This window comes from Microtus pennsylvanicus, chromosome 8 (assembly GCF_037038515.1).
Source record: "Microtus pennsylvanicus isolate mMicPen1 chromosome 8, mMicPen1.hap1, whole genome shotgun sequence".
NCBI lineage: Eukaryota > Metazoa > Chordata > Mammalia > Rodentia > Cricetidae > Microtus > Microtus pennsylvanicus.
In genome coordinates, this window is record NC_134586.1 from 8,203,264 (window position 1) to 8,231,222 (window position 27,959).

General features: G+C 37.5%; 2 protein-coding genes across 2 annotated transcripts in view; one reads left to right on the forward strand and one right to left on the reverse strand.

The window, feature by feature from the left end:
- Positions 1–6,759, forward strand: part of LOC142855851 (solute carrier organic anion transporter family member 1A5-like) — a 69,645-nt gene extending 62,886 nt beyond the window's left edge. The window contains exons 14-16 of the mRNA XM_075982378.1: positions 1,861–1,925; positions 2,972–3,089; positions 5,993–6,759. Of these exons, the coding sequence (XP_075838493.1) occupies positions 1,861–1,925; positions 2,972–3,089; positions 5,993–6,212 (403 nt within the window). The 3' untranslated portion in view covers positions 6,213–6,759. The remainder of the gene's footprint in view (positions 1–1,860; positions 1,926–2,971; positions 3,090–5,992) is intronic.
- Slco1b3 (solute carrier organic anion transporter family member 1B3) overlaps positions 1–27,959 on the reverse strand; it is a 1,042,880-nt gene that overhangs the window by 766,582 nt on the left and 248,339 nt on the right. The window lies entirely within an intron of this gene.

The following is a 27,959-nucleotide window of genomic DNA, read 5'->3' on the forward strand; positions in this document are numbered from 1 at the left end:
CTCCATTCCTCTTCTCTCATGGTGCCTCTCCACTCCTCTCCTCTCCTCTGCTCTCCTCTCCTCTGCTCTCCTCTCCACTCCTCTCCTCTCCACTCCTCTCCTCTCCTCTGCTCTCCTCTCCTCTGCTCTCCTCTCCTCACCTCTCCTCTCCTCACCTCTCCTCTCCTCTCTTATCTGGTCTTCTCTCTTCTACTCTTCCCTGATTTTCTCTCCCTTCCCCCTTCCTACCTTTCCATTCTTTGACCTTGGTTCTTCTTTCGCTCTACTTTTACCCACCAAAGCACTCACAGAAATAGCCTAGATATATGTTCTTATATATTCATTTTCCATAGTAAGTTGTGATATTTTTATATTCACACAAGTGGAGATGTGGTATGCCTTGTTTTAGTTCATAGACAGATAAACACACCAAATACTACTAGTTCTGCAGATTTATTTTTGCTAGTGAGTGAGATTTGGCTGTGGTATCTGTCACCCCATCATGTTTCAGGCTGATTCAGCTGATGTGGCTACATAGTGTCTCCTTTCTTCCTCAGTACTCCAGGTGCCTCTGTTCCAAGGCAGCATGCTTAGTTGATAAGGATAAATACTTCTCATAGAGGAGGATGGTCCTAGGTAAAGGGAATATGATTAGCTGAACTATACTGTTGGATCCCCTAAACACACTCCCTGTTCCCACTTCCACGTCCCACTCACTTTTTCTATCACCCTAATTTCTGAAGTTGACTCTTCAACTTGATGTAAAAAGTGTGGCCCATTTAATGTGTAATTTTTAAAAACATTTAGTCTCTCTCTGCATGTGTGTGTATGTATGTATTTGTGCCTGTGTGTGTTTGCACGCTATGGCATGCATGTTGAAATGAGTGGACACCTTGCAAGAGTTGGTTCTCTTGCGACTATGTCAATTCCCATTATTGAGCTCGGTTTTACAATCTTGATGGTACCCACTGAGCAATCTTGTATACCCTAATGTGTGGCTTCTTGATGTAATGGGGTTAAGGTCTATTCAAATAAAAATTTTCATATTATTTTGACCTATTTTGCAATGTAAATAATAGATGGCATAGTACCAATGTTTGCACACTATTGTTACTCTTCTGTTATGTTTTCTTGAATTCTTCCATGGAATCACTTCCAAAACGGAATCCCAGCAGCTGCATTTCTTATGCTTTTCTTACACAGGGGTTTATTTGGTGGGGAAAGACCGCATTTTGAAAGGACTTCTGTGTTCATAATTTATAAGAATATTTTCCAGATTTTATCCTGACTGCTTTATAAGCCTCCTCTTTGTATGTAGTTCACAAAACGATCTTATCTAATTTTTTGGGTGGTACTTGAAAGAGAAATATTTAATGTTTTTACCTGCATATGACAAAGGCCTTATCTTAATGTCATAGCCTACGTGATGCAGTCTTTCTGTTTATCTATGGATTGCTTTTACTAAATCTTGAATTTTTATATAACGTGTTAGTTTTTTTTTATCATCAGAACAAAAGCTGCCAAACAACTTTAAAAGATTTATTTGGTTTGTGGTTTCAAAAGTTTGGGTCTATTAATTTGGGTATAAGGGTACTGCATGGTGATCACCATGGTAACCTAATTTATCTAGGTTAGCAGTCAGTGTCCAACTGTTAAAGGATTGCACCCTGAATCAGATGTGTGGATGTCACAGGAGAGCTATAAGAAGTCATTATTCTCCTCCCATTGTGGATGTTTAACAGAGATAGAGCTGCATTGTCTTCTCTTCACACTTAAAAGCTTAACCCTTAGGTTCATGAACAATAATTGACATTGGGTGGATGATAGGAAAGATATTCATTTGCATGATATGCTTTTATTTATGTGAGTATGATTTTTCAGGTGTATCAAGTCTGAAGAGAAGTCACTTGGAGTTGGACTACATGCATTTTTCATGAAACTATTTGGTATGAACAATTTCCCCAACATATCAGATTAATATCAAATGCTTAGTAAACCAATTAAATTTTTCTGAAGAAAACGACAGCAACTATATTCTTAAGTCAAAACACAACATTAACCCTAAAGGGAATAAAAGGCTTTAATTTTAAATCAAACAAGAATCACCATGAAGGCAACAGAGATTTAGATCATCCAAGTATCATGTCTCACCATGATGACTGTTAGTGATGTTTATAGTTGAAGAATATCAGCAGTCATGAATAAGGAGCTTCTCAAACATATCTAGGGGGATGTCCAGTAAGTTGGTGACAGCATAGAATGGAATTCTCTGCTACAGGCTCAGATGCTGTTTGACAGCATCCTTAGTGTTTGGGTGAGTGGAGGATAGCATCCTGTTAACTCAATAAATCCGCAAAGTCTTCACGTGATAGATACATGGATATATGGTCAGATAAAGGGATGGAGCAATGAATGAAAAAAAAAGAGAGAAAATGTAATTTGTGTCTGGATCTGTACCATCCCAGCTGTCCACATCCAGTGAGCTCCAATGACCTCATGGCATGTTTAACATAGGTGTGCTCTGCCCATGTTACTCTGAATTTCATTTTGAAGCCCCTGTGGTTAAATGGCTATGGTTAATTAGCCTGAGAATGAAGTAACTGCAGAGATGAAAAAAGTTTCCCCTTGTCTTTAAAGAACTTTAATTACATTAACTGACTTTAATAACATTTTTTCATCTTTTATGAGATTCAATAATAATATGAGGAAATAGTTTTGTATTTTAGATGTACAGAAAACTGAAAAAAATATTTCAGAAAATAAATGAAGTTCATAATTATGAAGTCATTGCATAATTCTTTAGCATTTTATACATAATTTTAATTTGTTTTGATCTACATATTTTTAATTAACTGATAATTCCTTAAAGTAATCATAAAGACTTTTACTCATTATTTTTACATTTTTTAAATAGGGAAACAGATATACTTTCAAATAACATAGTTTTCTTTGCTTTTCCAACGGGCTGTTTTTCTTTCTCATCTTATTGCAGTGGGCATTTCAGTACCTATTTACTTTGGTGCCTTGACAGACAGAACCTGTTTACACTGGGGAACTCGGAAATGTGGGAAGGCAGGAGCTTGCAGGATGTATGATATAAATAACTTCAGGTAATAATAATTTTTGTGACATATGATTTTAGTACAAAGAGCTCTTATTCATATGTAACATTTAGAGTAGTAAGATGATACGTGTTTCATTTTTAGAATACATGTGAATTACCATTCCTTAATTAACTTCCTTAATTATGTATTTTAATATATTCCAACTATTTTAAAAGTAGTTGATGCATATAAATCTGAGTGGGTTTCTTAACCCTTCTAAATACTTAAAAAGGGAACAGGGTATCTAAGTGAACACTCTGAAACAGTAAGGGAAGAGCTGAATTTTGAGCTGAGCCAGCATGGCAAAACACCAGTTCTAAACAGGAAAGCAAGCTCCAGAGACCAGGGACAATGGCACAGTAGGTGGGAACAAATATCTCAGCTCCTACCACCCTATAACTATGGACAAAGAGGAGGACTCCTTCTTTTTGCAAGGGCAAGGATGACAGTTCCAGCACATTCAAGCACTATGGATCCTGACATTAATGCTTCTGGAAAGTTCACAACTGTCTCATGTTTGCACCCTGATATACTAAGAACCCCAAATCTGTGTGCTGCCCTTGCAGTGTAATAAAACATGTCAAGTGCCTTAGCCAGGGGCTATCATGAGAAGGGACCTATCCAACTGCCTGAATTTGACTGATGGTCTCATGTCTGAAAACTTAGAGATGTTCCACTGTACTTAGTGATTGGCTGTCTCATGAACAAAATGTGGCTCAGTAGAAGAGTGTGGTTCAAATCAGCTGAGAGTGTCACAAAGTGGGAGGATGTTACCACACATAGAAATAACTGAAACCATTATCATCAATATCTAGCATACCAGGAAGCCTGTCCTCTGAGAACCAGGTGCATCCAGCTGTGCTCTTTTATGCTGTGTCATCAACTTAAAGCAATATCTGCATGGTTCTCATCACTCTCTCAGTGCTATGCAGGCAACTGTCACTAATAGTATAGTGAAATGGTTGTGGGTTCACTGCTGCCTCACATCCAGAGGTCATTCTAGGCTGATCTTGAACCAGACATACTTTGTTACCTTGCTGGTCCTAGAGGGCAGCAGGTCTAAGAAAGCCCACACAGAAGCTTCTCTTGCTACACACTGCACTGGGCTCCTTCTTGCTCCCAAAATTAGGGAAAAGATGCTGTAGATAATATCCATTCTATCCATTCATTTCTGTCTGGGTGAGCAATATACTGAAATTCTGGGAAAGAAAAATGCTGACCTGTCTTCAAGCACGTCTGCTGTGATCAGCTGACATGCCATTTCCAGGATGGTGTATCCACCCTAAGAGTGTGGAAGATCTCAGTTACTTCTGTCAGTGTATCTGTGTGGATTACAGTTCATTTTACCTTGGTATCCCATAATAGTGGCATGTAACCTAGATTTGTGAACTAAATTGACCCCTTCTTCCTTTAAGTTGATTTTTATTGAGATCTTTTTAAAAAGTGAAAGAAACATAAACTGATACTTTTAAATCTATTCCTTTAGAAAAATATTTTTGAATTTTTATAATTAAAGTCTATCTACACATATATACAATTTTTATGTTTTAACACTGTAGAAGAGTATAAGATTAATTTCTCTATCATTTTGTGGTTTTTGGTATACTGTCTAAGGAATGATCCTGTTCCATGACTCTATTCACAGGTCAACAAAATCCACACAGGCTTTCACTGAAACTTCCTTCTCAGAAGATTCTAGATTGTATTAAGTCGACAACACTATCCATCACACCATATTTTCCTACAAATGTGTTGAGGATATGAAAGAATGCTTTCATAGTTATTTAGCAATGTACATATAAAAATACCTATATGTATACACATGAAGTCCCAAAATCTTAAGGCATATTTTGTCAAATTTATAAAGAAAGATGCTTAAAATAGTATAAACGTTATTCTCAGAAATGGTGAAAAGGAAAATTACCTAATTCATTTTAGGAAACATCCATAGTCTTCATGCATAAACTGGACAAGTTCAGCAAATGAAAAGAATTTGTGGCTAAACATTTAGCTCAGGGGTTAAGAGCACATATTGCTTTTGCAGAGCACATGAATTCAATTCCCATAACCCATATTATGCAGCTCAAAACTTCCTGTTACTCCAACTACAAGGCATCTAGGACTACTAGAAAAATGCACATAGAGATACCCAACACCTACACATAGTTAAACAATGAAAAATAAATTGATCTTTATACATGCAAAATTATGCATGAAAATAAACAATTTTAAGCTATTAATATATAAAGTGACTAATTGGGCTTATTTTAGATATACAAAAATTTCATGTCACAAAAATCTATTGGCATAAGACACATACAAATACTTAGTAGGAGAGAAATCTTGAAAAGTGACTTTTTCATGTTTTATTCATGAGTGATCAAACTCTGAGCCAACAAGAAAGACTATCTCCCTTAAACTGACAGGTATATTATTCTCAATATTTCAGAAAGCAGGCAATAATGGCACTGTAGCATAGTGACTTAGTGTGAGGTACTTGTAGACACAGTTTGGCTAGGAGGCTGGTCATGTTATTTGCTCTGACAGGTAGTGTTGAGGGCTACCAGCCCAGTGCATGGTATAAGGGACTTCATCCTCGGGTAAACATTTATGAAATCATATCATAGCGCATCAACAGATGTCTTTCTATAATGATCCTAAATCCAGTCAAGCTGACAAAAGAAACTAGGCATCACCAAACTGAAGAAATACATTCAAACTTTTATGTTTGAAATTTTTTGACATTTTAACAAAAATATTAATAACTTAGCAAAGTACCTTATAGTAAGTACATGTACAAAATAATCACCTGATGTTTTTATTTGAAGAATAAATGATCTGTAAGAGTATATAAAATTAGATTTCACTGCTCGTGTTAAGATTTAATGCAGATTAGTTGTTTTCTGCAGGAACATTTTCCTTGGGTTGCCAGCAGCACTAAGAGGATCAAGCTTCCTCCCAGCAATCTGCATTCTGATACTTTTGAGGAAGTTCCAACCCCCTGACGAAACTGACACTTCAGAGACTGAATTTGCAGAGATGAAGCTCACAGAGAAGGAAAGTGAGTGCATGGATGTGCACAGAAGTCCTGAGTTTGAGAACAACAGAGAACTGAAAACGAGGCTGTAAAGAGAGTTGCATTGACCTACACAAGTGCATGGACAGGGTACATTTAGTTCTTTTGAATTATGGAAAGTACTAAGGGAGCTATTTTCTTATGCTTGAAGAACCCAAAAATTATTTTTAATCATGATAAAAAATATTTACTGATATTTTAGAAGCATTAGAGTGACACTTAAGGTTTGCCCAGGGAAGACTATGGTGACCCTAACACAATGAACTTTAGAGCTGCCTTCATTGTCAAACAGCATTTTCTCTTTTAACTCAATCAAAACAAGTTCACCTTTCCTACATATCTGTAAAAATCTTTAAGTCTTTCCCATGCTTAAATACTATTCAATTTCATGGAATTTTGCTTTAATGTTATATTTATTTAGAGTGAAACATTTTCATCTTGGTTGTGTTACATTGAAATCATTTGTTCAAATTTATTATTTCTATATGCAAAATATTGACATACTTCTTTGTCTAGCTAGGAGTTCTTAATTCTCTTTTTTATCTAGGTATGATACTTCTAAAATTAGACTTCTTATTAAATGTCATCTGTTGTTTTCAATTCCATGTTTCATTACTCATGTCACACATTTGATTACTTATAGCACTGAAAAATTTAATAGTGGTTTTAAAAATCATGAAGCAAAGATCTTTGGAACTTTTTTGCCCTAGCAATTCAAAGCTGGTCATAAAACTCACTCTTTGAGGAAGCCTGTATTTCACAGGCCTTCATAGAGAAGAGGTTGTGTGTCAGTGGTACGGTGATTGTCTAGTACATGTGAGGCTCTAGGTTCAATGTCAAATTAGAGCAAATTACTGAAAATAAAATCAATAAAGACTGGATGCAGTATCAGATGTTCTCAAAAGACTAGTATCTCATATTCAGTTGGCCTCTCTGATAAGAATTCATTTTACTCATGTGTCCTTAGACACATTGATGTCTATTAATTTTTAAAATATTCTTAGAGTATAACATTTAAATAGAGATCCGTTAGACGGCTCAGTGGAAAGGAAAGTTTGCCACCAAACCTGACAAGATGGGTTTGACCCCAGAGATCCACATGGCGCAAAAAGAGATCCATGTCTTGCAAGTTGTCCTATGTCATCTACTCCTGTACTGTGCTGTACATGCCCCACCTGTAAATAAATTAATTAATAAAGAGATGAAAAAAGTATAAATGTTTAAAGAGTAACTTATTCTATGAAACTGTAATTAATAATATTGAATGTACACATTAAAAACAAAATCAAGTTGTGGTAGTTTGAGTGAGAAATGTCCATGCTAGGCTCAAACAATTAGACATCTGCACTCCAGTTGATAACTGTTTGTGAATAATTAAGGGTTCATCCTTAATGCAGGAAGTGCATCATTGAGCTGGATGTTGAGAGTTAAAAGCATTGCCTACTTTCAGTTCACTCTCTGCTTTGTGCTTTGGTTGAGCAAGTGAACTAAATCCCTAAAGATAAGGAGGATAAAGGAAGAAAAGTCAAGAAGTGGAGGTCAATATAGTGTGTTTGTTTATATAGAGAGAGAATACCTACATGCAAGAGCAGATTAAAGGAAGCCACAATCTTACAATTCCTTGAGGGAACCAGTCGGTCCATGGGAGTGTTAAGTTTACATTTTCATTACTTGAACTGAGGCAAATCTACTTCCATGAAAGAAAGGCTTATGCTCTTCATTCTCTCAGAGATCTTAGGACATGATCTCTTGGTCCTGTTCTTTGGAGCTGTGTCTATGCAGCACAGTGCGGAGGTAAATCATAGGAAGGAATTTGTTGGCATCACCTCAACTGGGGATCAAACAGAGATGTATGTAAGGAGCAAAGGGCCTAGAATCTCTTCCACATGTTTACCACCAAACTTCCTCCCTCTGAACCTCATGTCTTGATGCTTCCACCCCCTGATGTGGTATGCCCTTCTGTGTTGTGTGAATATGTTTTATTACCATTGGTTGATAAAGATCTGATTTGGCCACTAGCCAGACAGAATAGTGCTAGGGGAAATCCAAGTAAAGATAAGGTAAAGGAAGGTGGAGTCTGGGATATACCAGCAGCCCCCATGGAAGTAAGATGTGAGGCAACAAACCAGGAGACTCATGATAAAATATGGAAAAATAGAATGGGTTGATTTAATTTGTAAGAGCTAGTTAATAATAAGCCTGAACTAAAAAACCAAACAGCTTGCAATTATTATTAAGCCTCAGAATGGTTATTTTAAAAGTGACTGTGGGACTGGGTAGAATGAGAAACTTAAGGCTAAAAATGGTATACCAACATGAGGTGCTCAAATTTCCATATGGACTACAAGATGGAGCTGGCTGACAGCTGCCATGAGCTAAGCTATGCAGTGGATGGCGTGTTCGGGCAGTCTCACAGAGGCCTTGTTAGAGAGAGGCTAATCAGTCAAGCACTATGTTACAGATTTTGCTTTTGCTCATATGGACATAAAAAGTGTGTGGGCTGACTGTAAAATACCTGATGGCAGCATTGGGAAGAGGTATGTGAAAGACTTGCTAAGAGACATGGATTGAATGAGACTGATACAGTGTAAAAGGAGCAGCAGACTGGGAAGGCTCCCGGCTAACATTACCCAAAATAATTACATGGAAACTTTAAACACTGCCTGGCCCATTATCTGTAGCCTCTTATTGGCTAACTCTCACATCTTCACTAACCCATTTCAAATAATCTGTATGCCAACACGAGGTCGTGGCTTACCAGCATGAGTCTAGCCGCGTGTGTCTCAGGATGGGGAATCATGGCATCTGCCTGATTCTGCTTCTTTCTCCCAGCATTCTGTTCTGTCTACACCACCCACCTATGTTTGCTGACCTACCAGGCCAAGCAGTTTCTTTATTAATTAAGCAATGAAAGCAACACTTAGAAAGAAGACCCATCTACATCAATACAGCACATCAACCTGAATATCTTAAAAAATGCCTTAGCTTTCCTATCCTCCTGCAACCTTGGTGAAACTCTGAAACACAGCTTGCTCCAATACTGGGGGGAACTTAAGAAGTGAGTGAATACCCACACAATGGAAAGCTCCACTCTCTAGGTCCTTCCTAGTGAGACAAAAGCCCAGACTCCTCCCCCATCTTTCTTCGCTTTTCTAACTAGCCAGCAAAGAGTTCTCTGCTTCCAGCCTGCCGCCAAATCACAAACCCATCCAGCCTACTAGCTACTCTGCCACCAAAACTGCCTATCCTCCTGCAATCTCAGAGGAATTCTGAAACACAGCTTGATTCAAAACTGAGAAGACTTAAGAGGTAAGTGAACAGTCATACATTGGGATGTCCACTTTCTAGGTCCTCTCCAGTGGGAAAAACTCCCAGGCCACTCCTCCAATTCCCTAGGCTTTTCTATCCAGACAGCAGGGAGTTTTCTTTGGCAGGCTCCCCCAAAACCCAAACACATCTACTTGACCACACAGCTGTTAGCCACACCATGCCTAAGAACTGAGAGCTATAATACTGAGGGGATCAAGAGCTTGCTACAACACTGAGGGGAATAAGAAAGAGCACCAAAAGAACAAACCAGGAGAGAAGACCAAGAGAGCAGGCTTATAGAGACCTCAAAGGCTTTCTGACACAAACATTGACAGTACAGGGAAGACCAAGAAAAACTCCCAAAGACTCAGACAGCCCCTGAAAAGATTGGAGCAAGATCAAAAGACACTTCTGTCCTCCTTTGAAGGAAGAGGTGGGTAGGCACTAATGCAAGAATTCCTCCAACAACGTAAAAAGCAACATGGTTACACCAGACCCAGCTCCCAAGTTCCAGTTGAAGAGTGGATGGAATGAGAATGCGAACAAAGAAGTCAATACCATGAAGGGTTCATTCACTGAAACAGTTTACCTGAGCTAATGGGATCTTACCAACTCCAGCTGGACTAGGAAGGAACAAGCATAGAATGATACTAGTCCCTCTGAATGTGGTTGACAGTTGTGTGTCTGGGACAGACTGAGGGGCCACTGGCAGTGGCAGCATGATTTATCTATACGGCTTATACTAGCTGTTAGGAGTATTTCTTCACATGAGCTCTCTGCCAACACAAATTCCCAATCAAGTCAAATTAAGAAATATCCAGGTTTAATGGGAGTTCTGTGCTCCTGAGTGGCCCTGAGGGGGAACAGGGAGGCCACAAAAGCAACCACTGGGTCGAAGGAAAAATGGACCACATGTTCTTTTTGGGGGAGTTCATTTAAATACTCTGTGGAAGTGGTCCTGAACCCCCAGGGAGGGGTCAAGCCCTGGCCTGCTGTAATTTGGAGTCCAGACCAATATAACTCTCGGGGTCAGGACCTGGCCTGCTGGAATTTGGAGTCTAGACCAATATAACTCTCAGGCCTGGGGATTGGGATAGATGTGAGGGGCTAAGGCCTATGTTCCCAATTTAACACTGGCTTTTGGGGATCCTATTGTCTTTGGATGTATACCTTGCTCAGCCTAGATGTAGTAGGGAGGGCCTTTTACCTTCTACAAAGCAAGTGCCTAACCCTCTCTTAGGATTAGGTGAGGGTGGAGTGAGAGGGTGTGTGGAGGGAATTGGAGGAGGGGAGAGAGAAGGAATTTGGATTGGTATTTTTAAAAATAAATCTGTAGGCCCATATTTTCTACATGATATGACAGCCAAGTTCTCAGAACATGGTTGGTATCCACAGCAGCTACTGTCCTGCCAGACAGTCTGCCACTACCTAAGAAAAGGCCTAGGATGTACTTCTCCTCTTTTGTTATTATGCAGATTGCCTGGGAAGAAGTGTGAATTCCAAGTTACTTCCCAAGTTGCTGAAGTTAGTGCAGTCCCACTACCCACCAGAAAAAGAATATTGATGAACTTCCACCTTAGTTTACCTAAGGGAATAAAAGGTAATCCTCAGGAATGAAGGAAGTCTGAGACTCCCTTACAATATTGCTGTGTGAACTGTGTCTCCATGCCTATCCAGGGAGGGGAAAAGTAGTTTATGTTGGGGTATCGGACCCTGACATAAATCTAATAAATTAAAAAAATGCCTTAGCTTTAAAACAAAAGTCAAAATTTTATTTTTAAATGGAACTTGAATGATGCACTGCTTTGGAGAAGTGGGTTTGCTTTTGTTTTCACAGGGAACAAGAGGCTATGGATTCGTTCCGGGTTAAGATAGAGCAGGTTTGATGAAGGCAGATCTCATGAATCTTGACAAGTTTTGTCTTTCAATAAAGGTTATCACTAGTCCTCCTAGGACATGATCATTATTTCAAAATTTGATCAGGGACCCTAAAAATACTTTGCCCACCAATATAAAGAAGCAATTTGGAGAAAATGATGTCCACGTTCCCAAGAGTTTTGGGGTCATGAATGGTCTTTGGTTATTTCGTTATTTGTTGTTATGGATATTTGTTATATTTAGGGGAATATAGGAATATAGGAAAAAAGATAACTCTTATTCTCAGTCATTTTTGCATTGACATGCATTTATATACAAATATAAATATAAAGTTAATTTTATACACTTTATTTATCTTTCTATGCTTGTTTCAAAAATTGTTGTATAGTGATACAAATTGAAGGTCAATTTTGTTATACTTTATGTATATTTCTCCTCTTGTTTAAGATTGATTTTCTTCATTTAAAATGAAATGTATAGTTACAAAATACAAATTAATGGTCATCTTTAATCATCACACTTAGAATTATGTTAGACAGGTTTTTCTAGATGTGCTGAGATATATTTCAGATGAAATAGGTAATCTTCAAACACTTCAAAACCTATAGAATATAGCATTTAAAATATTTTAAGTACTTATACTTTCCTTGACAGTGACAGAAAGACATCTGTTTATGGCAGCACTGATTACTTCAAGAAGATGACGGGCATCAAAGAAGCTCCTTATGGGGTTTGCTTTCAATGTAACAAGTCTAAACATTTAGGCAAAAGCTGCTCTTGCCTGGACTGCTTGACTGTGTGGTATATAAACTGGACATTTGGGAGCCACAGGAAAAATGACTCCTGAATTTGCAAAAACAAGGTGGGGAATTCCTTCAGGGTTCCTGATTCAGTGAGAAATCTGACAGGTACTCTAGGCCTATAGGCTGAAGATGGATGCCCCAACATTACAGAAGTACTTTGAGTGACTGTCCAGGTAGTCAGATGCCTCTGTCATTTCTAGAGTTTTGGTTGTTTTTCTTACTGCATTCAAAGTCAGTAAGCAGAGAGATGAGCACTCAGTTTGCTTTCTCCTTTCTATTCAGTTTAAAACCCAGTGTATTGAATGGTTCTGTCCACCTTTGGGATGGATCTTCCTATCTCAGTTAACCTAATATCAACAATCCCTCAAAACATTCTCAGAATCTTACCCTCTGAGTGATTCTGGGTCCTGTTAAATTAACAAACAACACTGATTCAGTTTTTGTTGGTGTTAGTTTGGGAGTGGTACTACCTTGGCCTCATAGTTCAGCCTAACATTGAACTCATAATCATCATAACCATTATAACTGTTCTTAAGGTTTTATTTTTCTATTTAACCAATTCTCTTTGATTCCTTCCATTTTACATTAAAACTTCGTATTAGAATTCAGAGAAATGGTTTTACTTATAGCATTTCCATCAATATATTTTAATATACTTTCTTCCCTGCTCCACTCTCCTCTGCTCTCTGGTGTGGGATTCCCCTCTGTATGCTGTGATTACCATTAATGAATAAAGAAACTGACTAGGCTTCTTGATAGGACAGAATGTAGGAAAGTAGTAAAAACTAAGATGAAAGTTGGGAAAAAGGAGGAGGAGTCAGAGAGAAGCCTTCTACAATTCTCTTTATGTCTTTCCCCTCTCTTCGTTCTAATATGTAACCCTTATCAAAGCCTCATTGGTTCAGCTACTCTTTTCTGCCTGTTTCTGAATCACCATTTTGACTATTGTTTCTCTGTTATACTCCATTATCCATTAGAACTTATATTTGAAAGAAAAAGTACCACCAAAAAGGAAAGAAGCCTAGTTAAATTATGGATGCCAACTACTTTGACTATTATGATGTTTTCAGTTCACTATGGCATATTGTGGTAGGTATTTTTTCAATATTATTACAAGAAAGAAATCTTATGCTAAATACCCAGAGAAAAACCTTTCTGAGATTTCTTCTTTGATCCAGGCACCCACCTAAGAATAGGTAAGTTTAATCTGAGCATATTTACTAAAGCTGATTGTTGCAGTTGTGGTCACTTCAGCAACCCATGTCTCCATTCTATCTCTATTCTAGACTGTAGAATGTATTTCATTATCACTCCTAAAATTGCTATTGTTGAATGCTTCTAAATTAAATAGACCTGAAGCTCAATCAAGCAAGAACTTAGGCCACTTAAGCTTTAAGTCAACTTCCCAGCCCTTATGCACCTCAGCATATGGAAGAAAAGGGATGTTTGGGCTTGGGCTAACACTCAGGGAAGGAGTGTTGCCCAGTGTGCAATAGTCTGGTATTCAATCCCAGAATGGGAGGACTTATATATATATATTAACAATATATATATAATATGTATAATTTTAAATATATATTTGGCTTATCAAGAAGTGCCTTATCTGTGTAGATTTGGCTGTCCTGGAAATTGCTCCATTGCTGTGGGAAACCACTACTGTACACTGTAAAGATTTTTTACCCCTATTGGTTTAATAAAACATTGATTGGCCAGCAGCCAGGTAAGAAGTGTGGGCGAGACAACCAGACTGAAAATTCTGGGAAGAGGAAAGATAGAGCATCAGTCATCAACCAGATACAGAAGATGCAAGATAAAAATACCTCATTGAGAAAGGTACCAAGCCATGTGTTTAAACATAGACAAAAATTATGGGTTAATTTAGTTTGTAATAGATAGTTAATTGGTGTGGAAAGTTCTTCTGTCTATGTGTTGCTTTGATTGGTTAATGAATAAAGAAACTGCTTTGGGCCTATAACAGAGCTATAGAAGAAAAGAGGTAGGTGGGGAAAACTAAATGGAATGCAGGGAGGAAGGAGGAGGAGTCAGGAGATGCCATGGATCCACCACCAGAGATAGATGTGCTGAAACTTTGCAGGTAGGGCATGACCTTGTGAAGATATACTGATTTCTAGAAATGGATTAAATTAATATGTAAGTTAGCCAATAAAAAGTTAGAGCTGATGGGCCAAGCATTGATTTAATTAATACAAATTCTGTGTGGTTATTTTGATTTGGGGCAGCAGGGATTAACAAGCTGTTCCTTATAAGTGTTAATAATAAGTCTAAGCAAATAGGTCAAGCAATATATAATTTATATAAGCCTCTATATGTTTATTTGGTACTGAATGGCTGTGGAACCAGGTGGGCCAGAAACTCCTAACAACAAATGATGCCCAACATTTAGCATCTACATCCACATAAAACTTGAGAGAGCTTGGGAAGTGATTCTAGATATAAAAGAGTCAAGCATGGCTTCATGGTAGCATAATTTTCTCAGGTGGGCTCTGTTAGAGGCAAGCAGAGGCATAGCTCCTTTAAGAGAGGCTTCCTGACTAAGGATTAGCAGTAAAAACCTGACATTCCTTTTAAGAAGTCCTGCCACCAAACACTTAAATAGTACTTATAGGAACTTAGCAGCAGATTTTTTTGGTGGTGGCATGGAACTAAAAACTCTATAGAGTTCTGGCAATAAAGCAGCTCCTGTCAGTACCTCTGCCATGAAGCTAGACTCTCAATAAGCTAAGGAATGGGGTAGAGCAAGCTGCCAAACTACAGCTTTAATCCTAGTTATATCACTTTCAGATTAAATACTCATGTGCAAAGAAAAAGATAGATATATACACTAATGGCATATTCAGACAGAAAACAAAGCAAAAGACTTTAAATGGTTTACAGTGTTTTTAAAAATAAATGAAGAGAGAGAAAAGAAAAAAAGATAGAGAAGTCCTTAAAAAGAAATGGCATGGTGGCACAATCTACAAATGTTTTTACTCTTTTTCAAGGCATCATACCTATACAGCTCAAGGAACACTGTAATGTAAATTCCTAGTCCTTAAATGTTATTATTACAAACTATTTAGGATAATATAGATATGCAGGTTAATAGTTACCAGTCACAATCAAACTTGCAATCATGTTAGGCAGGTTTTCAAGGTCAAACAGAGCTATATTTTCAATAGAAAGATGGTTTTCAAATACTTTATAGCTCTATAAAACATTTCATTTAAGATGTTTTAATAACATAAGGTTTTTTATGACAATGAGACATGACTGTTCCTGGCAGAACCAATATACCTCAGAGTAGATGATGGGCATTGAAGAAAATCCTTATGGAATTTACTTTCTTGGTGGCAAAAATTAGCCACTGGGCAAGAAGTTTTCCTTGCCATGTGACTGAAAATGTGCTGTCCAAATTGGACAAGGACAACATACAAAAACATGATTGCTGAAATCTGACATGACAAAGTACAATATGTAACATGATCAATAAAAACCTAGAGACAGAAATTTGTTTTCAACGTGATAGAAAAGCAAAGCAGACAGCCACTGGCTCTTACCTCTAATTTCAGTCCAAAATGGTGGTCCTGCCTCTAGAAATCTCAGAATAAGACTGTATGTGAGATCTCTCTCCTTCCATTTTATAATCCTCTCTAGTGCTGGGATTAAAGGATTGCACCACTACCACCCAGATTATATGGCAAACCAGTCTAAAAGGTGTGTGTCACCAATGCCTGGTCTATAAGGCTGATCAGTGCAGCTGTTTTACTCTTTGAACTTCTGGCTAGCTTTACTTATTAAAATGCAAATGAAATATCACTACAAAATTCCTTCAAAATTCTGGCTTCACTGAAAAGTCTTTCAGGTATTTTAGGCATGCAGACTGAATATGGGGGCCCCAACATTACAGAGGAACCTTGAGTGACTGATCAACTGTATAGCTGGGCCAACCAAACTAAGGATGATAGGAAGAAGAAGGCTGGGATCAGAAGACACTGGCCAGATGTTGAGGGAGCGAGATGTGTGGGAACCCACAGAAGTGGATCCATTTCACTAAGGTGAGAGACTTCAGACCTTTTCTTGTTTCCTCAAGGTTATACGACAGGAGGTTTGATATATGCTGTGGCTACTAACAAGGTGTTTTTACCTAGTGTGGTTACTTGCTCTTTTGGTTATTAAGAAGGCAAATACTTCATTTGTTCTTTGTATCTTAGTAAAGAAGCTTTTTGTCTTCCCCCTCCTTTCTGGATTGGGTTATAGAAAGCCTATGAAAACTAAACACGAGGTGAATCTCAGAGTTTAATAGATTCTCTCCTGACTCTCTCAGTTGCCTCTTGTCTATTTCTTTCTTAGTCCTCATGCTTCCCACCAAGCATGAACAAATAAGCCATACAGGACCAGGTAGTTGACATGGGATTCAGAAAATGATGCCCAACGTGGGCTGTTATCAAAGATGGACATGCCATACTGCCACATGGCAGAGTGCAAATAAGGACTATGAGTTAACTTAAAATGTAAGAGTTAGTTAATAATAAACATGAACTAGTGGTTGAGAATTTATAATTTATATTAAGCCTCTGTGTGGTAATTAGCGAAGCAGCTACAGGGTATTTGGAACTATGTGGCTCTGAGACAGGAAACTTGTACGTACACCAATCTGAAAGGATCCAAAATTCTCTTCTGACCTCTGTATGCAAACATTTGGGACACGCAGAAGCATGTGAGTAAAGCACCTGTTGTCACAAATAAACAAGTTAACAATAAATAAATAAAAATAAATGCATACATAAAATTTAAAATCTTAAAACTAAATCTCATTTCACATGGTGACTACATCAGTCATATCCATTTTTTAATAATAGGATGGCTTCAAACTCATTAGCTGAGAATGTCTGAACTCTTTTTTTTAAAACATAGACTCTCTATTCCACTTTGAAGCCAAACTTTTTTTTAAAGATTTTTTTTATTATGTATACAATACAGTGTGCTGCCTCCATGTATGACTGCATGCCAGAAGAGGGCACCAGATCTCATTGTAGATGGTTGCTGGGAACTGAACTGAGGACCTCAGTATCCTTAACCTCTGAGCCATCTCTCTAGCCCAACTTTGAACTTCTTTAACTAAGATTTACTGATTTTTTTTAATTTTTATTTTATGTATAGGTGAGCAATTTTCTGCTGTGCTGGGGTTCCAATTCAGGGCTCCCTGCATGTTAGGCAAATACTCTACTACCAGAGCTAATGTCCAGATCCAGGCTTTGGTCAGGATTCCTTAAGCATGAGTCTGACATCAGTCCCCAATGTCTTTCAAAGTACATGAGACACAGATAGGAACTTAGACTAAGCTTCTTAAAGTCCTGTTTACTAGGCTTGAGTCCAGAAGGAACACTGCCATTGCCTCATGGATCAAGGAGAAGAAAACAGTTCAAATATCACTAAAAATTCCCATCACTTTAAAAACAAAGATCTTTTGAAATTCTTTCCTTCTTTGTTTATTTCTAGCCTCTTTCCTTCCTTCTGTCCTCCCTCCTTCCTTCCCTCCCTCTCTCCCTCCCTTTCTTCTTTCCTTCCTTCCTTCCTTCCTTCTGTTCTTCCTTCTGTCCTTCTTTCCTTCCTTCCTTCCTTCCTTCCTTCCTTCCTTCCTTCCTTCCTTCCTTCCTTCCTTCCTTCATGTGTTTATGTTTCTAGGTAGAGATCCAAAGACAACTTACAGGAATCAGTTTTTTTCCTTACATCAAGGATCAAACCCTGTTCCTCAAGCTTGACAGCAAATGCATTTTCCAGTGAGCCACCTTGCTAGTTCCATAAATCACATTTTGTCCACTTGCTTTGTAAGTCCAATGATATTCTAAAAACCTGTGTTCTAACAAAGATATGTGAATATTTAGTACCACAGTGCTTCCTATGTGGGCATTAATAAGTTTAAGAAAATTCATTTTCAGTTTCCTTTAAATAAAAATACTTATAAATCAAAAATAAAATGTGCCCACAGTTTAGACAGCATGTTTGTCTGTCTTTCAATTCTCCTCTTGTGTAACTTCTCCCACATTTCAGATGAAAGGCTTATTTCTCACCTTCTTCAATGTTCATTCCTTCCTTTCCCTTTATCAAAAAATTTGTTCTGCTTTTTCCCCAGGGAATATCCCATGAGGCCAGGATGTAGTAGGAGCCAAATACTTTAACTCTGTAGTTAATTTTCCTACAGGGGATTTCATTGCATTTTTAAACAGCATAATACCTACCTGCTTATAGAAGGAAGACAAATGTTCTACAAGGCCATTGAAGTGGCAACACCCGTAAACCTTATTTACAAAGCTGTTTCCTTTGTTGAAGATGGATACTCCTGCTCACAGGATGATAAAATTTAATTTTTAAACACTAATGAATCATGAAGAAAACATCTTATCAATCTTGATACAAAATTCTCCCAAACCTATTTTTATATAATCTTGAATCTGTGTTGAAGCATCTCAGAGTCTTCCAGGTTTAAAAAATTTAGGACTTTATAGGAGTAAATATACCTTCTTTTAACTTCTTAGGGATCAGGGAAGTTCCACATTAGACATACCCAACTAATTATTTGGTTAAGGTGGGTATCATCTAAGTGGAATCGATGTAGTCACTAATCCTTGCATAAATCCAGGTAATATATTATGAAATATTTCTCAGAAATTACCAAATAACAAATCTCTTGGAAGGGGTGTCACCTGCCACCCTGTAATCAGTACAGAACATACCGAACACCGAATTCTTAGCACAAAGGGGATTTATAACCTGGCAGGAATGTAGGGTTATAATTGGGAGGCTGCAAATGTAGTAGCAGCTGCAAGTAAACAAGGAAATCAATGGGAAAACAAAGTTATCTCTGCAGGAGAGAGCTTTTAAGGGAGGGGAGGGGAGTCTGTGCTAGGGTGAGTTGGTAAATCCTGATTGGATATATTAGCCAATTAGTGAATTCTGATTGATAGACCTTGGTGCTTTTTCTCAGGAATGAGTCAGTGGCCAAATAAATGAGTAGACTTTGGAAGCTAGTTTGTAGTAAGGGAAACAAAAATGAAAAAGATAATGGAAACAGAATAAACATCAGATTCCACTTTCCCTCTGTTCTCTCTTACTGTGAAAATTTTAAAATAAATGTCCATACATTCTACGCATCTGAGGAAGATAGTTATTTTTCTTTGAATTCTGAAGGACATTTTTCTAACTACAGCTTTTAGTTTAGAGGTTTTATTTTGCTCCCCCCCCCCAACACTGTGAATGCATCACTCTACCTCTTTTTAAACTGAATGTTCAACTGAGAAAAGAGAAGAGTAGGCAACTTCAACAACAGAAATTTATTTTACATTACACTGGAAGCTGGGAGACTGAAGCCAAGCTTCCTTCAGTGCCAGGTGGTGTTGAAGGAGCTGTGGGCTGCATTTCTGCCACCCCAGCTCCTGGTCGCCTGGCTAGCTTATGCCCTGAAATAACAACACACAGATTGTATTCTTTTAAACACTGCTTGGCCCATTAGCTCTAGCATATTACTGGCTAATTCTTACACCTTGATTACCCATTTCTATTAATGTATGTAGCACCCCAAGGTGCGCTTACCAAGAAGATTCTAGCCTACGTCCATCCTGGGTCAGAGCTTCATCGTGTCTGCTCCAGAGAGCAGAGCTATGGAGTCCGAGCTCAGTTCCTCTTCCTCCCCGCATTCTGTTCTGTTTACTCCACCCACCTATGTTCTAACCTATAAAATGAGCCAAGGCAGTTTCTTTATTAGCCAATGACCTTCCTCCATCAAGGTGGTGAGAACTTTCTCTCTGAATGTGCAGGTGGACTTCTTCTTACAGCATTCTTGCATGATAGAGCAAGAGAAGCAAGCACTCTGCTTTCTCTTAGGTCACTCATCCCAGTGTGAAAGTTCAGCTCTCAAGAACCAACAACCTCCTAATTGCCTTAACAATATGTATGACTAACGATTCAACATGGTGATTTGGGGAGACACAAACTCATATTCCATAATGTGGTCACATTTTAATATTAGAGCAAAGAATTTGCTTTTTGATGTAGCTGTGGATTGAAAGAAAAAAAGATGAACCAAAAAAGGGAAAGAGGGATTAACAGGATTTGTTAGAATAAAATATATCGATAACCTTTTAACCTGTGCTAGTTTGTGTGAGAATGGCCCCCAGTGGCTCATATTTGAATGCATGGTCACAAGTTGATGGAACTGTTTGGAAAGGATAAGGAGTTATGACCTCACTAGAGGAGTTATGTCACTGGGAGTGAGCTTTAAAGTTTCTAGAAGTAAATGCCATTCTCATATTCTTAAAGTGGATGCAAGTCATATATGTGGATTTGGTTTTGGATGGAGATCATGTTTTGTGGGATAGGGGAAATATCATCAGGGCCCCTGGAGAGTTTCTGTATAATGACTTTGTAAAAGAAAGTCACTCCTCTGTGTACTTAGGCAATGTAAAATTCATCCCTTAATTTCTTAATTTCTCTGGGTCTAACTTTAAAATGGTAGCATTACTAAATTAATTATTGCAAATTGGTTTTGGATTTGTTTATTTTATTGTATGTGTATTTATATGTTTTATTTGCTACATTCATATCAGTGCACAACTTGTATGCAGCACCCAAGGGTACTAGAAGAGGGTGTCAGATTTCCTAGAATTAGAGTTACAGATCTTTATGAGCTACATTTGAGTGCTGGAAAGTGAACCCAGGACCTCTCAAAGAGCTGACAATGCTTTTAAACTGTAAACTATGTCCCCAGCTCTCTAAGTAAATTGATGTACTTAGAAAAACTTATTTAGAGAAATGTGCTCTATATTATTATACTTTAAAACATGCTGCACAAAAACCATTAATTTACAAGTTCAAGATGACAAATCCGTAGCTTCATGATGGGAGGTGGATAGTAAGTTCCATCGCTAAGGAGCTATTAGCAGTTGATAGCTACTAGGAAAGGGAAAATAAGTTTGTCTAAGAGTGTAGCCTGTGATTGGTTCACCATGGTCTGGTAAAGGCCATTCCCAAAAACATATGGGTGGCACAAGTTAAAATTGATGAGCTTCACAGAGATGAGAGGGCACAAATGTGGATGGGTAAGGAAGTGGAGATGGGTCTGGAGTAAGTAAAAGTAGAGGATATGATCAAAATTTGTGTGAGGAAAAATAAATATATTTAATTGGACTCTGATCAAATGGTTTTGAAATGTTGCTGGTATTTTAAATATAGTGACAATGGCAGCTTCAATCATTAGATTTATTGTGTCACTTATGTTTGCTTGAATATATGTAGACATTGGATACACAGAACTAAGTAAGAAGAATCAGAAAAGGCAGCAAGAGAGTGATCTCACAGATACAAGCCACCATGCCTCCAAGTTACAGGTATAACTCTTCCAATAGCTCTTTGATTTTATGCTTTCAAAAATCATAGTTGGAGAGGATGTATTCATATTTGAAACAGAGCTTATCTCTTGTCTATTCCAACCTTTTGCAGTTGTAGGTCTGTTTAATTTACTTATCTGGTCTTGATTTAATTTTGGTAAGTGATATTTATCCAGAAAATTATCCATTTCCTTTAAGTTTTCTCCTATTTTGTGGAGTATGGGTTTTCTAAATATGACCTGATAATTCTCTGTATTTCCTCCATGTCTGTTGTTATGTTTCCCTTTTCATATCAGATTTTGTTGATTTAGATATTCTCTCTCTCTCTGCCTTTTGGTTAAAGTTTTGTCTATTTTGTTGATGTTCTTGACGAACCAACTCTTTGTCTCATTATTCTTTGTATTTTTTTCTTTGTTTCTATTTTGTTGATTTCAGCTTTCAATTTGATTATTTCTTCCCATCTGGTTCTCTTAGATGAGTTTGATTCTTTTTGTTCCAAAGTTTTTAAATGTTCTGTTAATTTACTAGTGTGGGATTTTTCCAGCTTCTTTGTGTAGACATTTATTGCTATGAACTTTCCTCTTAACACTGCTTACATTGTGTCCCATAAATTTGGGTATGTTTTGTGGTAATTTTCATTGAATTTTAGGAAGTCTTTAATTTCTCCCTTTATTTCTTCCTTCATTCATTGATGATTAGGTGAACATTGTTTAATTTCCATGTGTTTGTGGGCTTTCTGGAATTAGTATTTCTGTTGACTTCTAGTTTTAAACCATGGTGATCTGATCAGATACATTGGGTTATTCCAAATTTTTGTATTTGTTGAGGTTTGTTTTGTTACTGAGTATGTGGTCAATTTTTGAGGAGCTTCCATGAGGTGCTGAGAAGAAGGTATATTCTTTTCTCTTTGGATGGAATATTCTATAGATATCTCTCCATCTCTTTTGTGGGGGCTAGAGCCTTATAACAGCTTCCAATTCTCCCAGGGCTAACAACCATGATGGCTCTTTACTTTATTGTTATTTAAGAGTTTTCTCCAATAAATATTTAATATCCTCTTGTCTCATAAACTCCCTTACCCATGCTTACAATCCTAGAAAATGTTTGCGTGTTCTGAAAGTGTAAAGATGGAAAGGTCTGCACAGCTAGATCTGCAAGGCAGAGTGCTGAGACAGAAAGGAGAACATTTTAAATTTTAAGTAGTCTTGATTTTATTGAGGGCAGAGGAAAGGAGTGTGGATGGACTACTCAGCTTAAAGTGAGATGTTTATGTGTTAGGTTGTGTCTTTCTGCTGCTGTTGTTCCTTTCTCATTAGCATTAAGAAAATTCAAGGTTAATAAGGCATTATGTAATCTATTTCTGGGGGCATTTTCCACCCCTTTCTGTTTATTTAACATATCCTTTATAGTTCAATTTGATCTTTCTATGACTGCTTGACCTGTAGGGTTTTATGTATTACCTGTAACATGCTTAATATTATAATAAGCAAAAAAACTGTTTCATTTTCATAGAGACATAAGCTGGGCCATTATCTGATTTTATTTGTGCAGGTATACCCATGATGACCATAACGTCTAATAAATGTGATTACTAAGTCAGATTTATCTGAGCTTAAAGCAGTTGCACACTGAAAGCCTGAATAAGTGTCAATGGTGTGATGTACATATTTTAATTTTCCAAATTCTATAAAGTGGAACACATCCATCTGCCAGATTTCATTCTTTTGAGTACCCTTTGGGTTAGTCCCTGCAAGTAGAGGTGTTTGGTTATATAAAGAGCAAGTAGGGCATCTCTTTATAATCTCCTTATCTTGTTGCCATGTAATGGAAAACTTTCTTTAAACCTTTGCTATTGACACGGTTTATTATGAAATTCTGAGGCCTGCAACATGCTTCCAATCAATAATTGATCAATTTCTGTATTACGTTGTGCTATAGGACCTGGCAGACCCGTATGGGACTGGATATGTGTTATGTACATCAGACAAAGCCAATTCCTGATTATGTCTTGTACCTTGATAAACAATGAAGTCAACTCTGTGTCATCTGGTATAAATCCAGCAGTTTCAATATGTAAGATAACTCTTTCTGCATATTGTGAATCTGTAACTATATTAAGAGGTTCTTTAAAAATCCCTTAGCACCATAAGAATGGCATATAATTTTGCCTTCTGGACAGAAGTATAAGGGCTTTGTTCTACCTTACTCAATTCATCTGATTTGTAACCAGCCTTCCATGATTTATTAGCATCAGTATAAATTTACAGTCTCCAGTTATTGGGACATCACGTACAATTGAGGAAGAATCCAAGAAGTTCTCTTTATAAGTCTATAAGTCTACTGCTTTTGGGATAGTTGCTATTAATTTCTCCAAAATAATTAGCACAAGCTCTTTGCCATGGTTCATTGTCTTCCCATAACTTTTTTATTTCATCAGTAGTGAAAGGCACTTTAATTTCTGTTGGGTTCTTTATTTGCTAGTTGACAAAGTCTCAGTTTACCTTTTATAATTAATTCAGAGACCTTTTCTACATAAGTTTTTAATTTTTTACATGTGTGGTAAAAAGATCCATTCAAAAATAGTATCTTAACTCTGCATTAAAATTCCCATAGGAGAAATTCTGGAAGGCAATATGACTAAAATACAACTAAGATTTGGATCCACCCTATCTACATGTGCCTCCTGTAATTTTTCCTCAACCATTGTCTGCTTCAGCTGTTAACTCTCTGGGACTATTCAAATCTTTGTCGTCATCTAAGGTTTTGTTTAAATGAATAATTAGATCAGGTGTTATCCCAACAGCCGGTCATAGACTGGAAATGTCTCCTAACAATCTTTGAAAGTCATTAAGCGTTTGTAACTGGTCTCTCCTAATTTGTGCCTTTTGTGTCCTAATTTTTTGTAAACCTATTCTGTAACCTAGGTAAATGACAGAATCTCCTCTTTGAATCTTTTCAGGAGCAATTTGTAATCCCCATTTAGGCAAAATTATCTTTACTTCCTCAAACATTCTTTCTAAATTATCTATCTTTAAATTGGATAGCAAAATGTCATCCATGTAATAGTATATTATAGATTTAGGGAATTGCTTATGTATTATTTGTTGAAGTAGGAGCGGCAGGCTACTTTCCCGGCACCTGGCCGCCCACACGGCTAGCTTTACCCGAAATAATTACATGGAAACTGTATTCTTTTAAACATTGCCTGGCCCATTACTTTTAGCCTCTTAACCCATGTTTAATAATCTATGTAGCACCATGAGGTGCGCTTACCTGGAAAGATCTTAACTTGCATCTGTCTGGAGTGGGAGAACCATGGCGTCTCTTCACTCAGCTTTCTTTCTCCCAGCATTCTGTTCTGTTTACTCTGCCCACCTACGGGTTGGCCTATTAAATGGGCCTAGGAAGTTTCTTTATTAATTAACCAATGAAAGCAACAGATCAGAAAGAAATCACTCCCACATCAATTATTTCCAATGCCTGATTTACAAAGTATTAACACAGGCTGGGACTATTCCCTGTGGGGGTAGGACAGTCCACTGGTGTCTCCTAATAGGCTGGAAGTTGTTATAAGTAGGCACTGTGAAGGCAAATTTTTCTCTATCCTTTTCTTGTAATGGTATGGTGAAGAAGCAATCCTTCAAGTCAATAAGTATGAGAGGCCATTGTTTGGGTAACAGAGAAGGCAGAGGAGGTCCAGACTGTAGAGGGCCCATAGGGTGAATTACCTTGTTGACAGCTCTTACATCTGTCACCATTCTCCATTTCCCAGATTTCTTTTTTACAACAAACACACGAGAATTCTAAGGGCTAGTTGATTCTTCAATATGTCGAGAATCTAATTGCTCCTGTACTAATTGTTCTAAAGCCTGCAATTTATCTTCAGCTAAAGGCCACTGTTTAACCCATATTGACTTCTCAGTTAGCCATTTGAAAGGTAGGGTTGTTGGTACCTCTAAAGGTGTGTTAGTTGCTTTATGTTCTTGTACAGCCTGAATGGCTGATGACCTTTGTGCATAGTACTTTATTTCATTCTTCCCAGAATTATGAATTCCTGAGACTGCAGGAATGTTAATGAGAAGCCAATATGGGTTAAACAGTGGCCTTTAGCTGAAGATAAATTGCAGGCTTTAGAACAATTAGTACAGGAGCAATGTTGTAGCAGGTCACAGCCCTGTAAATTTATTGCAATATCAGCTACATATGGCCTTAGCTTTTCTCTTTGACCTTATGGCCCAATACAGCCAACCCATCTCGTGCTTTGTTTAACTAGAGATACTGTTCTAATTCCTAGTAATTGAACATCTGCCTCTTGAAAAGGCCAATTTGGATGCCAAGATTCTGGAGTGATTATACTCACATCTGCTCCTATGTCTATCAAGCCAACAATCACAATTCCATTTATACGTACTCTCAGCTTTGGTCTCTGATCATTTATAGGGGTTTGCCAAAATATATGCTTCTTATTACCTAATTGACTTTCTGACTTATCCTCCAAATTTTCATCATTTAGAACCTTATGATCTTGTACAGAGTTTTTAATTTTCCTGATGCAACATGTCCTCCATGATTACTGGGAATGAATGGGCCACTTTTGGCTTGGGAGCCTATGAGAAGCCCCTCAGGGAGTTTCCCAATGATATTGGATTGCCTTGTTTGTCGGTTGTTGATCTGCATTCATTTGTCCAATGTTGTCCTTTCCCACACCTCCTACATATACCTGACGGCCGAGGTATCCTATTCCTGCCATTCCCAGATGAAGTATTATTGTTAGAAATACCTTGCCTGCAATCCCCTTTTAGATGTATAAATTTACCAAAATTAAAACATTTGGCAGGTTGATGTCCCCTCATCACTTTGGAAATCACTTCTCCTACCCAACATTTGTCATCCTAATTAAAGGTCTGAAAATTCATGGTATGCTGAATCCATTCATCCATAGGTGCTGATCTAGACCTTAAAGGCCCAATTATCTTTTTGCGGTCTAAGTTTGCATTTTCAAAACCTAGTGATTCAAGAATTAGTTGTCTAGCTTCTGGGTCTCTTACTCCTGTGTTCAGAGCCTTAATTAATCTTTGCAAAAAGTCAGTATAGGGTTCTCCCAGTCCCTGCCTAAATCTAGTATATGATTAGATACTGAAAAAGCATTTAAGAAAATTCAACACCCCTTTATGATAAAGGTCTTAGAGAAATTAGGAGTAAAGGTTCATACCTGAATATAATAAAAGCAATATACAGCAAGACAACAGCTAACATCAAATTTAATGGAAAGAAACTCAAAGCCATTCCACTAAAATCAGGAACAAGACAAAGCTGTCCACTCCCTCCATACCTCTTCAATATAGTGCTTGCTGTTCTAGCAATAGCAATAAGACAACATAAGGAGATCAAGGGGATTCAAATTGGAAAGGAAAAAGTCAAACTTTCTTTATTTGCAGATGACATAATACAGTATATAAATGATCCCAAAAATTCTACCGAAGAACTCCTACAGCTGATAAACACCTTAGTAATGTGGCAGGATACAAGATCAACTCCAAAAAATCAGTTACCCTCCTATACACAAAGAACAAAAAAGCAGAGAAGGAAATTGCAGAAACATCACCTTTCACGATAGCAACAAATAGCATAAAGTATCTTGGGGTACTCTAACCAAGGAAGTGAAAGATCTATTTGACAAGATCTTTAAGTCTTTGAAGAAAGAAATTGAAGAAAATACCAGAAAAATGGAAGGATCTCCCATGCTCTTGGATTAGGAGGGTCAACATAGCAAAAATGGCAATTCTACCAAAAGCAATCTATAGATTTAAATCAATCCCCATCAATATCTCAACAAAATTCTTCACAGAATTTGAGAGAATAACAATCAATTTTATATGGAAAAACAAAAAACCCAGGATAGTCAAAACAATCCCATACAATAAAAGAACTTCCAGAGGCATTACCATCCCTGAATTCAAACTCTATTACAGAACTACAGTAATGAAAACAGCTTGGCATTGGCATAAAAATAGAGATGTAGACCAATGGAATCAAATCAAAGACCCAGATATTAACCCACACACCTATGAACACCTGATTTCTTCAAAGGAGCTAAAATTATACAATGGAAGAAAGAAAGCATCTTTAACAAATGGTGCTGGAATAACTGGATGTCAACCTGTAGAAGAATGAAAATAGACCCATATCCATCACCATGCACAAAACTCAAATCCAAATGGATTAAAGACCTCAATATAAATCTGACCACACTGAACCTGATAGAAGAGAGGTGGGAAGTAGTCTGCAATGCATGGGCACAGGAGACCACTTCCTACATTGAACCCCAGTAGTACAGACAATAAGAGCAACAATGAAAAAATGGGACCTCCTGAAACTGAGAAGCTTCTGTAATGCAAAGGACACTATCATTAAGACAAAAAGGCAA